General features: G+C 37.6%; 1 protein-coding gene across 2 annotated transcripts in view; it reads right to left on the bottom strand.

The window, feature by feature from the left end:
* LOC129450276 (rap guanine nucleotide exchange factor 4) overlaps positions 1-12102 on the bottom strand; it is a 47285-nt gene extending 35183 nt beyond the window's left edge. The window contains exons 1-4 of one of the 2 annotated variants that reach the window (XR_008646296.2): positions 11657-12102; positions 2706-2848; positions 2534-2622; positions 867-1013 (exon numbers count right to left, since the gene is read on the bottom strand). Coding sequence is in view for 1 of the 2 variants with exons in the window: in XM_055212925.2 (XP_055068900.1) it covers positions 867-1013; positions 2534-2622; positions 2706-2848; positions 11657-11937 (660 nt within the window). In the remaining variant the exon portion in view is untranslated. The remainder of the gene's footprint in view (positions 1-866; positions 1014-2533; positions 2623-2705; positions 2849-11656) is intronic. The other variant, XM_055212925.2, reaches the window with a different exon arrangement.
* Between the last annotated feature and the right edge of the window lie 2737 nt (positions 12103-14839).

The following is a 14839-nucleotide window of genomic DNA, read 5'->3' as shown; positions in this document are numbered from 1 at the left end:
TGAACGAATGGGGCCAAGCCAAACGCCATCGAAGTGTCGCAGCGCGCTCCAGCGCCCACGCCCACGCACACAGATGATAGAGAGATGCACCAACAATTCTTAGTTAAGGTAATAACATATTTTAATATTGAAAATGAGTAGACTATTCCTTTAATGTTTTAAAAGTTGGGTTAGAGCGCCACCTAGTGGATAATAGTGGAAATATGGATCGCCGTAAAAATTGGCAGGAAAGCGTTTTCTCTTAAATGCCGACATAACTCGTCAATGGCAGGGAAAGAGTTAAATAATCTTGATTCTTCAGCTTTAAAATCTCATACGCATTGTGCCCTAATTTTAAAGGAAAAAGCGCATTCATTTATAAAAAATATAATCCATACAGTTATTAAACTACACCTTTAAAGGTGCATTGTGTAACTTTTAGAAGGATCTCTTGACAGAAATATACATAATTATATTATCAGTTGTTTATAGAGACCTTACAAAATGAGCTGTATTGTTTTTATTACCTTTATGAATCATTTTTATCTACATACACAGTGGGTCCCCTAACATGAAAGTCGCCATTTTGTGCCATCATGTTCCTACAGTAGCCCTAAACAGACAAAATGCTCTATAGAGCGCATTGTGTCACTACGTTGTCTCAGATGTGGGAGCTGTGGACTGAGCCGTTGGTTGCAATTCACAATCTTACCACTAGATGCTGCTAAAAATCTACACAGTGGACCTTTAACGCTGCCATAGAGATGAGTGATTTCTCAGCACACATATTTGACTGAAATCTGTCAGGCAGTTTGTTGTTGTTTGTCAATGTCTGTCAGGTATTGAATCACTTACAGCACCTTTGATAAACACACACACACACAAACCTCCCATAGGCTCTTAAACTCCCTCTGTTCGATGCGCAGAAGTTCGCTGTTTTCTCGACTGACGATCGTGGCATGTCGAGGGGTGTTATCCAAAATCGACTCTCCAAACGCTGTCCCGACCCCTAAAGTACAGATTGTTACAGCATCCTGCAGAACGAAGAAAAGAGAGGGACTTTAGAGACCAGGAAAGAGAAGGAAGATAGTTTTTACATGAATGCATTTGTTAGAAACTTTTATTTAAGAGGCAACTTAAGGTATACATTTTTATGTGCATTTCCTGAGATTTAAACCCACATTCGGTTATTTTCAACCCAGCATTGGGTAAAAAAAAGATGAACCCATCCCATGGGTTTTAATTTAACCTACGCTGAGTAGTTTCAACCCGACGTGCTTTGTTGTTTAAACACATAGGGCTCTATCATACACCCAGCGTAATGTGTAATTAAAAAATGAAAACAACACAATTTTTTACATTATTCTTAAACTTGTGGTCTTCTTCCTCAGCTTAGTTTTTCAGTTTACAAATTCTGCTTTCTAAATAGGGAATAAGCATGGCGCCAGGCGCAACTGGCTTTTAAAGGGGGTGAGAGCTGAGACTCTCATTGGTTTATTGCACGTTACGTCCAAAGCACACCCATTACTCATTACAAGAATGGGTACAACCCTTTTAGACCATGCACTTGGCGCATAAACCATTTTCCGGTCATTAAATTAGCAAAAGTGGAATCGGACACGCCCCTTTAGACCGTGCGCTTTAGACAATGCGCTTAGATCGTTAAAATAGGGCCCATTGAGTCAAATGTATACATTTTCAGGGTTAATTTAACCCAACAGCTGAATTTGTTTGTCCCTTTTTGACTCAACGCTGGGTTAAAAATAATATGCATGTCCATGCTTTACCAGTTATGAAGAAAAGAGGCATTACATCTTTGTGAGCTAATTATAGAATGCTAATGGATCTTCTTCTAATTTATGTAAATTTATGCATACTTTAAGAGTGAGGTTTAAACAGATCATTGCACCAGGTTTTCATACAGGCACACATTTGTTTTCTTTGTCTGGCATTTGACATTCATTTGATCAGAGCATCGTGACAATGGCAGGCTGTCTAGTGAATCACACCATGAAACTTGATAAGCAACCATTAATATTGCATTGAGCCGGAGTCTGGAATTTGCAGATGCACAGAGATTCATCTGTGTGCAACATTCATCACTGCAGGACAAGCATGATCAGAAGTGTGAAAGTGTAAAACAACATGAAGCCTTGAGTTAGTCATTATGCACAATTGTGTATGTATAAGCAAGTGCAACCCAGCCTCTTTAATATACTGTATGAATGTCAAATGAATTAAATGAATGGGGTTTAAAAATTAATTAAATGAGTAAATGCACAATGAACTATTTCTGAAGAGCATTTTTGAAGCTCAAAGTTGCCATCTTGGCAGCACGTCACCCTGATAACCAAAAATGGGCAAAGAGGTGGGTGGAGCTAAGGTGCCTGGTTGGTGACCATGCCCGCCTATAGCTCGAAGCTAGTGACAGCAGCGGCAATGGTCACTCAAGTGGTAACGCCCTTAATTATACAGAACTTCAAGGCTTAATATAATTTAAACGGATGAGCCTGTCTCTCTAACTATAAATTATCCAGAATATATTTCTGCTTACCTGATGGTTTGCCGTCTCTGACACTTTTACATCCAGAGAACCAGACAGGACAGCATACCAGCTGGTACCGATATCGCCCTGCCGATATACTGTGGACGAATACAAATGTGCATGTTTTTAGTGTAGATTAATCCAAAGCTTTCTCATAAGAGATAACAATCATGGTTCTTACATGTGATGCCTTTCTCCAGGTATTCATAGAAGCCACACAAGCAGATCTGCTGCAGAAGATTCGGATGAAACTTCTCGAAGGCTTTCACGCCCTTCAGCCGAGCCAGAATGATGTCCACGTCCTCCCCCGAGCGTTCTGCTGGCCTGCAAAACAAACAAATAAATGCTATGGTCTAGACAGAGTCTTTATTGCCAACGTGACCTACAAGATAAATTTTGAAGGTGTGACAATGCATGTGACCGTGACGTTCGTGGAAACAATGTTGTGTCAGATAGAATGCACCAATAAGGACATTGTGCATTGTGACAAAGTGTTAGTCTTCATATGTGTGGCACCAATTTTTATCAGTGCTTTACCGTCAAAAGAAAAGCATAGAAGAATGAATAAAAATAAAGGAAAAGGTCTTTTGTCATTGCCAAGAGGTTTTGTGTTTAGAAGATTCTTTTATTTCGGTGACAAGCCAGCTGTGTAGAGGAACTGATAAAGCAGTTTGGAGCCTTTAACTCATTCCCCGACAGCATTTTCACAAAAGTTTCACAATATGCCTTCCAGGAAAATGTTCTTCTATAAATATATAAACTTACAAATATATCAAATGAAAGAACAGACCCTCTGCTTTCAAACAAAACGGGGAAAAAAACTTTCATCCTATCTTTATTTGTTCTTTTTTTATAACCTCTTAAATATGGGTAGGTTTCTTCAAAAATACCACATTTTGAGCAAACTTTTTTTTTAAATTTTTGTTAAAGATCAGAATCAGAACGATTATCAAAACATACACAGAGTTTAAAATTAACTAAATTCCTTTTTGCTTCAGTTTTTATTAAACTGGGTAAGAGCGCTAACTAGTGGATATTAGTGGGATTACAGATTACAGTAAAAACTCGTCAGGAAAGCAATATTGGCAGGAAAATGTTTCTCTTAATTGACGAGATAACTCGTCAATGGTGGGGAAAGAGTTGTTTAGTAATTTAGGTAAGAATTATAGGTAAAACCAGGCAGCAACGTTATTTTTCTTTCATGGTGTATGACAGGTTGAGAAATTGTCGATAATTAAAAAAATAATGATAGAGTTTGTTCCTCATCTCACTGTATAATAATGCTAATGATATTATTACACCTGTTAATCCCACCCATACAGCAAAAAAAAAAAATTATTTGGCCAAAAATATGTTTTAAATATATGCTTAATACATTTTCTAGAAAGGTGAAGCTTTATTAAATATATTTAAAATTTAAAAAATATATTCATATATCCTTCATATATTAACATATATGTGTCATTTCTAATTTAACAACCCATATGGCAAAAAATATATTTCTCCTGACCAAAATATAAAAGTTTGTGTAAAATGTATAAAGTGTAAGTATAAAAATGTATAAATATGTATAAAAACTTATCTAAAATTAAGTGCAATTTTGCAGCTGAAAATATATTTAATTGTAATCTTTTCAAACCTGTTATATATATATATATATATATATATATATATATATATATATATATATATATATATATATATATATATATATATATATATATATATATATAATAACATTTAAAGATATTATACATATCTTAAGTTAAAATATATTTCAGTACATATACTTCTGGCCATTTTTTGTATATTTTAAAATATATTTAAAATTATATTTGAAAATATATATTTTTTACCGTTTGGGTGTGGGGACCAGATTTACCCACAAAATAGTAATCCCAGTAGTTTTTTATGTAATACCAGGGACATTTTTTTGGTCACCATATGGAAAACAGCTTATAAATCTAACTAAATGATGTTTATGAAAATTTTTAAATGTATAAAGTTTTCTTTTAGGGTTAAAAGACAACTTTGGTATTTTACACTTAACTCTTTCGCCGCCAGCGTTTTTCACAAAAGTTTAATGCCTTCCAGAAAACGTTCTTCTTAAATATATAAACATACAATATACCAAATGAAAGATCCTCTGCTTTCAAAAAAAAAAAAAAAAAAACGTTTCATCCTACCTTAGTAGTTCTTTTGTAATCAGCTTTTGAATATGGGTAGGTTTCTGCAAAAACACCACATTTTGAGTAAAAAGTTGAGATAATTCCATTTTTGTGACGGACTTTTTATAGAGATCCCATTCAGAGCGATCTTTAAAACAGACACACCGTGTGTCTCAATCAGCTCCCTTGTTCAGTAGTCAGGGCACTGATCAGGGAGTCGGCCATTTTAAGGGCTGTCTCAATCGCAAAATCCGTTCAGTGCACTGGAACGTTCGTTCCCTAAAAATTCCCACAATGCAACGCAAAAACCAGTGAGCATCGATGATCCCTATGTTCCCTAACCAGAAATCACGTGACCTTTTCTGAAGCTCGCCAACCGAACATCACGTGATCCAACTCAATAAACTTTATGAAATGTTACAGAACTTTTATAAAGACAAACGTTTGTTTTAGTTGTAAATATAAACACACATTGCTACACAGTAAGGGACCACAATCTACTCAATATTTAAAAGAATAATATTTATTTAAAATTGTAAATATATTTATTACATTTAAAATGTAATTATATGCCTCCAATTTTATGCACAGATATGTAAGAGAATAATGACAGCATTTTTCACACTGTACTGTTTTTAAAATTAAGTCAGAAAGATGTTGGTTTTGCCGGTTGTTGATGAGTAACATCTGTGAGTGATTACAACGCGCTTAAGCAGCCGTGACAGAAAAATAAGTGAACATCGTCCCAATGTGAAGTGAGCTAGGGTCCTTACCAGTGCCCGAACCTGTGTACACGATATACTGATTCACGACCTCGGGAGCTAGGGAACGAATTGAGACACACGGACAGACATGAGCCGTTTCTAAATATGCGTTCTTGTCTGTACTTGCGTTCTTGTGGACTTGTGAAACGTCATCAGTCGCGGCCCAAGTACTGTTCCAATTCAAAGTTCGCATCAAGCCCAAGTTCACATTAAATCCCCGGATGTGTTCTTGATCCGCCCATTTTATCGAGGATGCATCAGAGGAGACTTGTGTGGACTTATGACAGCGAAGTTTCCCAGAATGCATTTCGCGTCAGAAGTTCGTTCTTCCGAGTCTGAACTTGCAAGTCCGAACTAGGAAGGACACAAGTCCGAACTTGGCGTACTTGGTATTGAGAAACGGCTATGCAGCCGCTTGCCCTAGGGCAATACTTCCGGTTTTAAAAAGTTGCCTAGTGGATAATAGCGGTATTGCGGAAAGCCGGAAATACTCGTCATTGGCAGGGAAGCGTTTTCTCTTCTCGTCAATGGCGGCGAAAGAGTTAAAGCCCTGTTTTCAGATTGTTTATGATGAAATAGAACAGTTGACTGAAATTTGGACATATTATGCTGTCCCGAGAATTTTCGGGTGTTTGTTGTTTCACCTCCCACCTTTACAATGGCTGTATAGGTGCACGGGAACAGTCCTTCCTAAAATGCATTGAACTTTCGTTTACAAAGACGTGAAACTCACCAAGTGGTCAGGGGTGTTCACTGATATGCTCACACAAAAATCCCTGCAAAAGATGCTACAAATTTTATAATTTTTTTTTTAAACAGGATAAATGGGATTATGGCTTTAAAAAGATCTCATTAAACATATTGTGTGTGTGTGTCTATGTTTGTGCATGTGCGTGCATTTGTGTGAATAAATTGCTTTCGCTTAATGAAGTCTGCTTAATGAAGTCCTTTTGGGTATGAATTTCTAGTTGCTATGGAGATAATAACTTGGGGAAATGAAAACGTCAAAAAGACGAGATTTAATCATTTTATAAACCTTTTCCAGGTAGTGAGACAACTAATCTAGTTACATGACTCACACATAAAAAACCGAATACAAGAGACCAGCGGCAGCTTTTGAATAAACGTAAAAAGCTGCACTCCATTTATATTACATCCTTATATGCAATGAATTAGAAATCAAATGATAAGTCCAACATAAAATCCTCCTACATAATGTAAAGAACATTAGGGTCAGGGTAACAAAAAACACGTATGCTACCGTCATATAATCCAATGATTTGATAATGAGCATCTTTGAAGCACCTCATTGTGCCTAAATGGAAGCAAAGAAGTAACTGAATCAAACTGTGGTTAAGGACTTAAAATTTTTTCTCCATCTTTGTATTTCACTTTTTCGAACACTTCAAAAACATAAAGCATAATGCCAGCTTTTCTGTGTGCATTTAGATGTTTGGTGTATGCAGTTGTATCCATGTATGACAGAAAAACAGCCATCGGCATCATTTCTACTATCAAGCAAAGCAGGTCAGCTGAGAAACTCACGCGAACACTATGACATCAGCAATGATAACCGGCTCACTCGGGAACTGCACATATTATTATGTACATTAAATACACAACTAAATTACCGTTAAACCAGTTGCATTTATATTTATTTCTCTGCCTGCAGGTTATGTTGAACCACACCGGGCTGATGTCATGGGATCCAGAGCGGTCAGTCTGTGCTCTGATGGATGTGGGAATTGGATGTGTTGAGATTTACTGAAGTGGAAATACATTACTAGTATGGCACAGAATGGACTCAGAATGTTTTACAGTATATAGTGCAAAGCTGTCTCCCTCACTATTTTATGCTTTTCATTAACATTTTTACATCTCCAGTCTATTGTTAAGATTCCCTTCCGCTTTCATAGAGTCTTTTGAAAAAGCACTTTGGTTTTCTTCGGTTCTGTAGGAAACCTTCAACATTCTTTAAAGGGCACCTATTATGCAAAATCCACTTTCACAAAGTGTTTGGATATCAATGTGTGTTGGCAGCGTGTGAACACAACACCACTACAATGTAAAAAAATTCACCTTCTCTTTCTTTTTTAATCCCTATTAAACCAAAGTAGTCTCAGTAGACATACTGTTTTTAATTCTCTAAAACTAACAAAGGCCGCCGACCACCACTGACTGACTGGTTAATTTTACCCAAAAGCTTTTCTAAATGTGTTTGTTAGCACATTGTAGCACTAATGTGGCTAAATATATATACTATTGTCTCAGACTTTATTCACAGGAATCAGAACTGTTTTTACCAAAAGAGCTGACTGTCTGTTTATAAGGGAGTGAGGAGCTGTAGCTCATTTGCACTTAAAGGACAAGTTCGGTATTTTACACTTAAAGCCCTGTTTTCAGATTGTTTATGATGAAATAGAACAGTTTTGACTGAAATTTGGACATATGATGCTGGCCCGAGAATTTTCGGGTGTTTATTGTATCACCTCCCACCTCTACAATGGGTGTATAGGTGCACTTTAACAATCCTTCCTAAAATGCATTAAACTTTCGTTTACAAAGACGTGAAACTCACCGAGTGGTCAGGGGTGTTCACTGATATGCTCACACAAAAATCGCTGCAAAAGATGTTTTCCAACAGGTGTTTTAGCATTCGTTGAAAACTTGTGGATCTATTTTTCCAAACGCCTCACACCCGTATATTCTTCCGCTTAGAGCTTGAATAATAGACACTCCAACCCAGTTGGTGGCGATAATCCGCCTTTGCCAATTGCAAGAATACAAACAACGTTCCCGGCGCGGAGTAATACCGTACCTCACAGCACATCTAATACAAGTCAATGGAGTTGGACAAAAACTACGATAAAACCTGTTGGAATGCGTCCTTTGCAGCGATTTTTGTGTGAGCATATCAGTGAACACGCCTGACCACTCGGTGAGTTTCACGTCTTTGTAAACGAAAGTTTAATGCATTTTAGGAAGAATTTTTCCAGTGCACCTATACAGCCATTAGTGATACAATAAACATCAGAAAATTCTCGGGGCAGCCGCATATGTACAAATTTCAGTCAAAACCGTTCTATTTCATCATAAACAATCTGAAAACAGGGCTTTAAGTGTAAAATACCGAACTTGGCCTTTAAAGGTACACACATATTTTGCTCCCACCCAAATACACTTCTAAGAATAAAGGTGCTTAATAAAAGGATTTTCACAGTGATGCCATAGAAGAACCTTTTTTGGTTTCCAAAAGAAACATTTAGTAAAAGGTTCTTTAAAGAACCATTTTTGTTTATATATTTTTATAATCTGAAGAACCCTTTTTTCAACTTAAATAACTTTTTGTGAAGCAGAAAGGTTCTTTAAATGTTAAAGGTGCTTTGAAGAACCATTAAGACAGAAAAGGTTCTTCTATGGCATCGTGAAGCACCTTTATTTTTAAGAGTGTAGGGGCATTTTGGAGATGCTATAACAAATGATCTGGGGGTATTTTGAGCTGAAACTTCACAGGCACATTCTAAGCACAACTGACACCTATTGGGTGTACACACCAAATGCAAATTCAACGATTTGGGCGAGTAGATGACAAACAAATTCAAAGCAAAGATGCGAATAGACGCAAACTCGCACTGGGCGAAGGAGCGAGGAACACAATGCTTTGCTTTTGGGGAGAACACAGCATTATATTACATCTTGTAAAAATGTAAAAACTAACTAAGCCTTAAAGTGCACCTATTTCATTGCTAAGAAACAAAGTTATTTGGTGTATTTGGTATAATACAATGTGTTTGCGTGGTTTATTGTTAAAAAATACATTATTTTCCACATACCGTACATTTTTGTAGCTCCAGATTTCACTCTCTTCCTGAAGCGCACGGATTTTGTACAAAACTGTCCCTGATTGGCCAGCTAATCTGTACGTTGTGATTGGCCTGAATACCTCTGACGTCAGCCGTAAATGTGACGCTCCTTATCATGTTTGAAAGATTCGCTCATAATGCAATGCTAACAGGAGTTAACTTACAGGCTGTGAGTCAGAAGCGGGAGAAATTATGATAATGTCGGTCTTGTCTACATCACCGATTACAGGAAGTAAACTATTGCCTACAATCTGTGTGTTTGTAGTACAAGAAAAGAGAATTACGTTGGAGAAGATAACTTGCGTCATCATTTACTTTAGGGTTTGTACCTTTTGCATATTATTAACATGTACTAATACACACTTACACACCAAAGGAGATGTAAAATCGGACCATAGCTGCTCTTTAATGTCATTTTAAAAGGTCTACGCTGTTCTTTTCCCATGAAATCCAAGATGGGACATTTTTATTATTTCCATGTGGCTCTTTTCTGTACAGTGAGAGTGTAACAATAAGATCACAAGCTGCATTTCCATTACCCTTTAAATTGCGCGAATTGACATTGAAAATATGGCCAATGGAAACACGTCAATTTCGCAAAAACTGCCATATATCGCAAAAAAGTTTTTACGCTCATATGAGGTGGTTTATCAGGCAATTCGGAAAAGATGTATTTGGAAAAACTGCAATGGCAACAGTTTATTTGCATTTTCAGGTCACCTGATGCAAGTTAGTCACATAATAGTTATTTGAAGATGACTCTGTATGTACTAAAAACTCCCAGAAACACCTCAATACGTGTCTGCTTCCAAGTATAAAAGGCTTTCCTTGCCAATAATATCTGGATAACACTCCTGCATCTCTTATGGTTTAAAATAATGTACTATTAGCTCCAAGAAACACCTCTACGTTGCCGCTCCTAAGTATAAGGGGCTTTCCTTGGCATTAAAGTTTGGATAATACTCTTACGCCTCCTTCGATTAAAAATAATGCCCTATAGTGTGGTGGATGTGATATTAGTAAACCTACCAACATCAGTCGAAGGGGTGTTTGGAATGACTTATCGCGATGTTACATATCATCGGTTAATGGAAATGCCATCATTTCGCAATAGTCTGTCGTCAACATTTAGAAAATAATGCTAAAATGTTGTGCATATCTGTAATGGAAACGCAGCTACAGTGACAAAAACTAACTAGCAGTAAAAGAACCATGAAATTAGTTTATATGCAATATCAGAAAATTGATCCCAAGCTGTCAATGGTGCAGTACCCTTAAGAAAGGTCCTATGCACCATTTAGGTACCTCTTTTGTACCTCTGATGTACTAATATGAACTTTTTAGGTACACAGGTATACTTTTTGAGAGGATACCGCCCCAGTGACAGCTTGGGACCATTTTTGGACCATATAGTGTGTCAGGAAAATTTTGTGTATTACTGTTCATTTTCAATTTCAAGAATGCAACATCACGATGTCAGTGATGTGTAAAAACTGCTTGGACAGCACAGTGCTGTGCAGTATCATCAAACATTGCAGTCTGTATTTGAACGTGTGTGCGCTTTTATTGAAGTCGGATCGTCTTGAGTTAAATGCGTGCCAGTGGGACCATAGATATCCTTAAGAAGCATTACATTGATTCGTATAAAGACGTTCTCCTTGATGAGATTTAAATAGTCCATTAAAACATCACCCTTGGCAGACCCATTCATCCAGTAAGGTGATCTCACTTTTCCTCCCATCGCCATGGTAACCTGCAGGGATGTGTCTGGGCTAGGAGGGGCTGTGATTCAAAGTATCACATATTCTCAGTGAAAATCAATAGCTTTACTTGTCTCAGTGAGCTAATGGTCTAGTTGTGCATGTTTATAAAAATACAACTTTGCAAGCATCCGACAAAAGCCAGTTATAAGTTTCCTGACAGGTTAACTCATCTGGCTTTAATAATCTGCAGCACGTTGGGTTTACAACCACAAACACACTGAACAAAAGAGTGAGTCAGTTTCAGTAATGCAACATCCCTGTGCCATCCCAGAAATGAATAAAAGCACGCGCAATAGCAGACTGCATAAAGATGCGCACGCGTGATCAAACCGGCAAAATGGTTGTATGAGACGAGTCGTGCCATTCACTGAAACCTGATCAACATTATCCTCATTTTGGAAGAAATACATATTTTCTCTTTTAAAATGTCATTCGCGCGAAATGCACATTTGTGCATGGCCGTTTGGATTGGAGGTGACTCATGCGAGATGGGAATTCTCGGCATTCGGTTACTGTCACCTTGTTGCAGACCCTGCAGACATTAAAAATGTACACAGGCTTTGGTCTCTCTCACCTCTTATCCAGGCAGATGATCCACTCGGAGGAAGCCACGGAATGCGCCGATGCGAGCACCGCGACCATCATCGGCTCCACCGGTTTGATTCGGGCGTCTCGGATCGCAGATGTCCTCGAATGAAGCGCATCAGCATCAGGGATCCTCCCCTCCCTCATTGCCTCTGTCGTCAACTGGATCTCCGTAGCGTGGACGCGTCGTCTGCGCGCGTCGTCACTACGCCACGCACAACGACCTTTCAAACCGCAGCTGTCCGTTCGCATTGTAAACGTTTCGCGCATCGGGGAAGGTTTTGATTGATAACAACGCGTTAGATACGAAACTTAGTGACGTGTGTTCCTGTAGTGTTTGTGGCAGAGAGATATTAATGCATGAAGGGTTTGTTTGAGTATCGACAGCAGTGGTGCTGTTGCGGGTGCCATGGTTACGGAGTAAGCGCGGATGCTGCATCAAGTTGTAACAGTTAGGAGCTCTAAGACACCTTCTTCCCCTCTCTGGGGGTGACACTGTGATTTAAAAATAACTGATACGGAGTAGGCTACTAATTTTGGTAACTGTTTTCTTATGGATCCGACTTTAAAATGGCATTCTGTAAGCTAATGTATTGATTCAGTCATATTAAAGGAACAGTATGTAAGAAATGTATATCAATTAATCAAATGGCCCTGATATTTCACTAGACATTAAGAAATCATTTTCATTTCAAATACTTATATCACTGACAACAGTGGTCTGGCCAGGATATTGTCATTTAAAAAGTGGAGTTGCAGCCCTCAACTGATGTTTATGTTGTCATTTTGTGTATTGGCCACTAGTTGTGTAATTGCAGTACCAGTTTTAGCCACAAGTTTTGTGATTGCAGTACCAGTTTTGGCCACAATCCTACATACTGTTCCTTTAAGTATTTTTAATATTTTTTTTCGCTGAACAATTCTGTCTAAGGTGCGAAATAGAAAAATCAATAAAACAATAAAAATAATAAAAAAAACAGTTCAAATACAACAAGAGGGTTAGAGGTCTACACAGGTCCAAAAATTCCTACCCGAGCCTGATCAGACCCGTAAATGTGCTACACTGAACCAACCCGGACCCGTCTGTTGTTTTGAAAACTGGACCCGGAACCGACCCGGACCCGTCTATTATTTAAAAGCTGGACCCGGATCCGACGCGGACCCGTCTATTATTTAAAATCTGGACCCGAACCCGTCCGGGAAGACACAGACCTGACCGGCAAATATTCTTTAGCTAAATGTTATTAATAAGTCAATAAACAAGTAGCGAAAATTAAACTTTTTGTCTTACCCATAGAAGTTAGTCTTCTCCCTCCTTGTATCTGACTGTGTGATGCACAATCCTTATTTCCAAGAAAGTTCCATCATGTTATTCCTCTCTTGACGATTGAAATGTTTAATGCTTATTCCAGCTTTAAAAGTCCACTTTACAGTCATGGTGATTAATAACGCAGTTTTACATTAATTTGTTGTGTATCGGGTCAACTTGCTTAATAATGTTTGCCCATTTGGATTATAATAACGTTTGCTCGTTCAGTGGCTGCTTTCGTTAGCTTTACTTCTTTGCTATCATCATCTCTGTGCTCTTTGAGCAGATCGCGAAAACTTTAGATATAACAGCAAAATGGTCATTTCATAATAGGTATTATTATAAAAATGAGAGAAGTCAGTGCAAAATGCGCAGTACGGCGGAATGGGTCCCGCCTTCTAAATAAAAGAGCCAATTGTCAAAGGTAAAGTCATTGCGTCTCACTGCAGAAGTTCCTGACTGGTAGCCAGAGACACATTAAAAGAGCACATGCGCATTAGCTGCCTGGTTGGAGCAACCAAATATAAACTTTTTAACGCAATTTTAGCGTCATAGAAAAAATGTATGCAACATTTCATCTAAGTTTTTGTTGCTGTTTTTGAAATATTCTATTTAAATGTGAGTGTGTTTTCTCTCGCATGTGATTTGCGGATTAATGCGCACATTTAAATAGGGAAAGTTTATCATTTGTAAGTGTTTCAAAGGTTTGCAAATGTTAACATTCAAGTGATTTTGAACAGTTTAACTGCAAAAAGGTGCTAAAGTGATCAGTTTACTTTACACACAAACGCACGTGCTGTTAAATGCATCCGGTCCAGCTTGAGTCAGACGTAATCATCTTAAAGATCAGAACTCTTGATGTTTAAACTTCAGAGAGTTGTGCTGCTCTCTCTCATACTGTAGTGTATTAAAACACATTTGGCTAATAGAGCAATGAAAAACAACTTAACGTTATATGTGGGATGACTGTTATGCTGCACCGTTTGTAATTCGCCCTCTGTCTGTGTGTGTGCGCTCGTTTAAGGGCACTGAGTAGTGCACACACGGAGAGATATGCAGTCTGTGCATATTTGGTCTTAAAGAGACAGTAACCTCAATTGACCTACTTAAGTCTGTGTCATTAATGTTAATCAAACAACCCAAGACAAAGAGAAAATCACTTCTGAAGCTTTAAAAAATAATAATTACATTTAATTAATACAATAAATGCAGTGTTATTAATTATTTGATTTCTGTACCTAATGATTTTAGACCTTACGTAATGTGCAACTTTGTTCTTTTTTATAAATTTTTGTAATTTCTTGATTTGTTATTAGATTTTTCCCATACTTTTTTTTGCTGATCCGAAAAATGATCCGATCCGTGCCTCAAAAAACGTAATGTGATCCGAACCGTGAGTTTTGTGATCCTTTGCACACCTAGTAAAGACCTTACATAATAAACAGATGTTTTTTTTTTACCTTAGAATGAGCCATTTTTATCTACATTCACAGTCGCTGTCATGTTTCAAGCCCTAAACGGACAAATCGTTCCACACAATAAAAAGCAAAAGTTGGATCAGCTTATAAAATAACTTCACTTGGTAACGCCCAGGGGCGTTGCTAGCCATAAAGCTCTACTGGGGCACGGGCCCCCAATTTTTTTTTTTACTTTTTCTTGAAAGCCTGCAGTGTGCAAGATCCAATTTCCTTTACTTAACCCACTATTCCAACATTGCAAAATATTTAAGTATCATCTTCATATAAAATATAAAATGTCTGGACATAAAATGTCTGGAAATAATGACAGCAGCGAAAATATTTTTATGCTTATTTTTTTAACTTATTTTTTATTTTTTGACTGCTACTAAAAATGCTAGTGTAG

This window comes from Misgurnus anguillicaudatus, chromosome 8, assembly GCF_027580225.2.
Source record: "Misgurnus anguillicaudatus chromosome 8, ASM2758022v2, whole genome shotgun sequence".
Taxonomy (NCBI): Eukaryota; Metazoa; Chordata; class Actinopteri; order Cypriniformes; family Cobitidae; genus Misgurnus; species Misgurnus anguillicaudatus.
The sequence above is the reverse complement of the archived record's forward strand: the minus strand, read 5'-3'. Positions and strand labels throughout refer to the sequence as shown.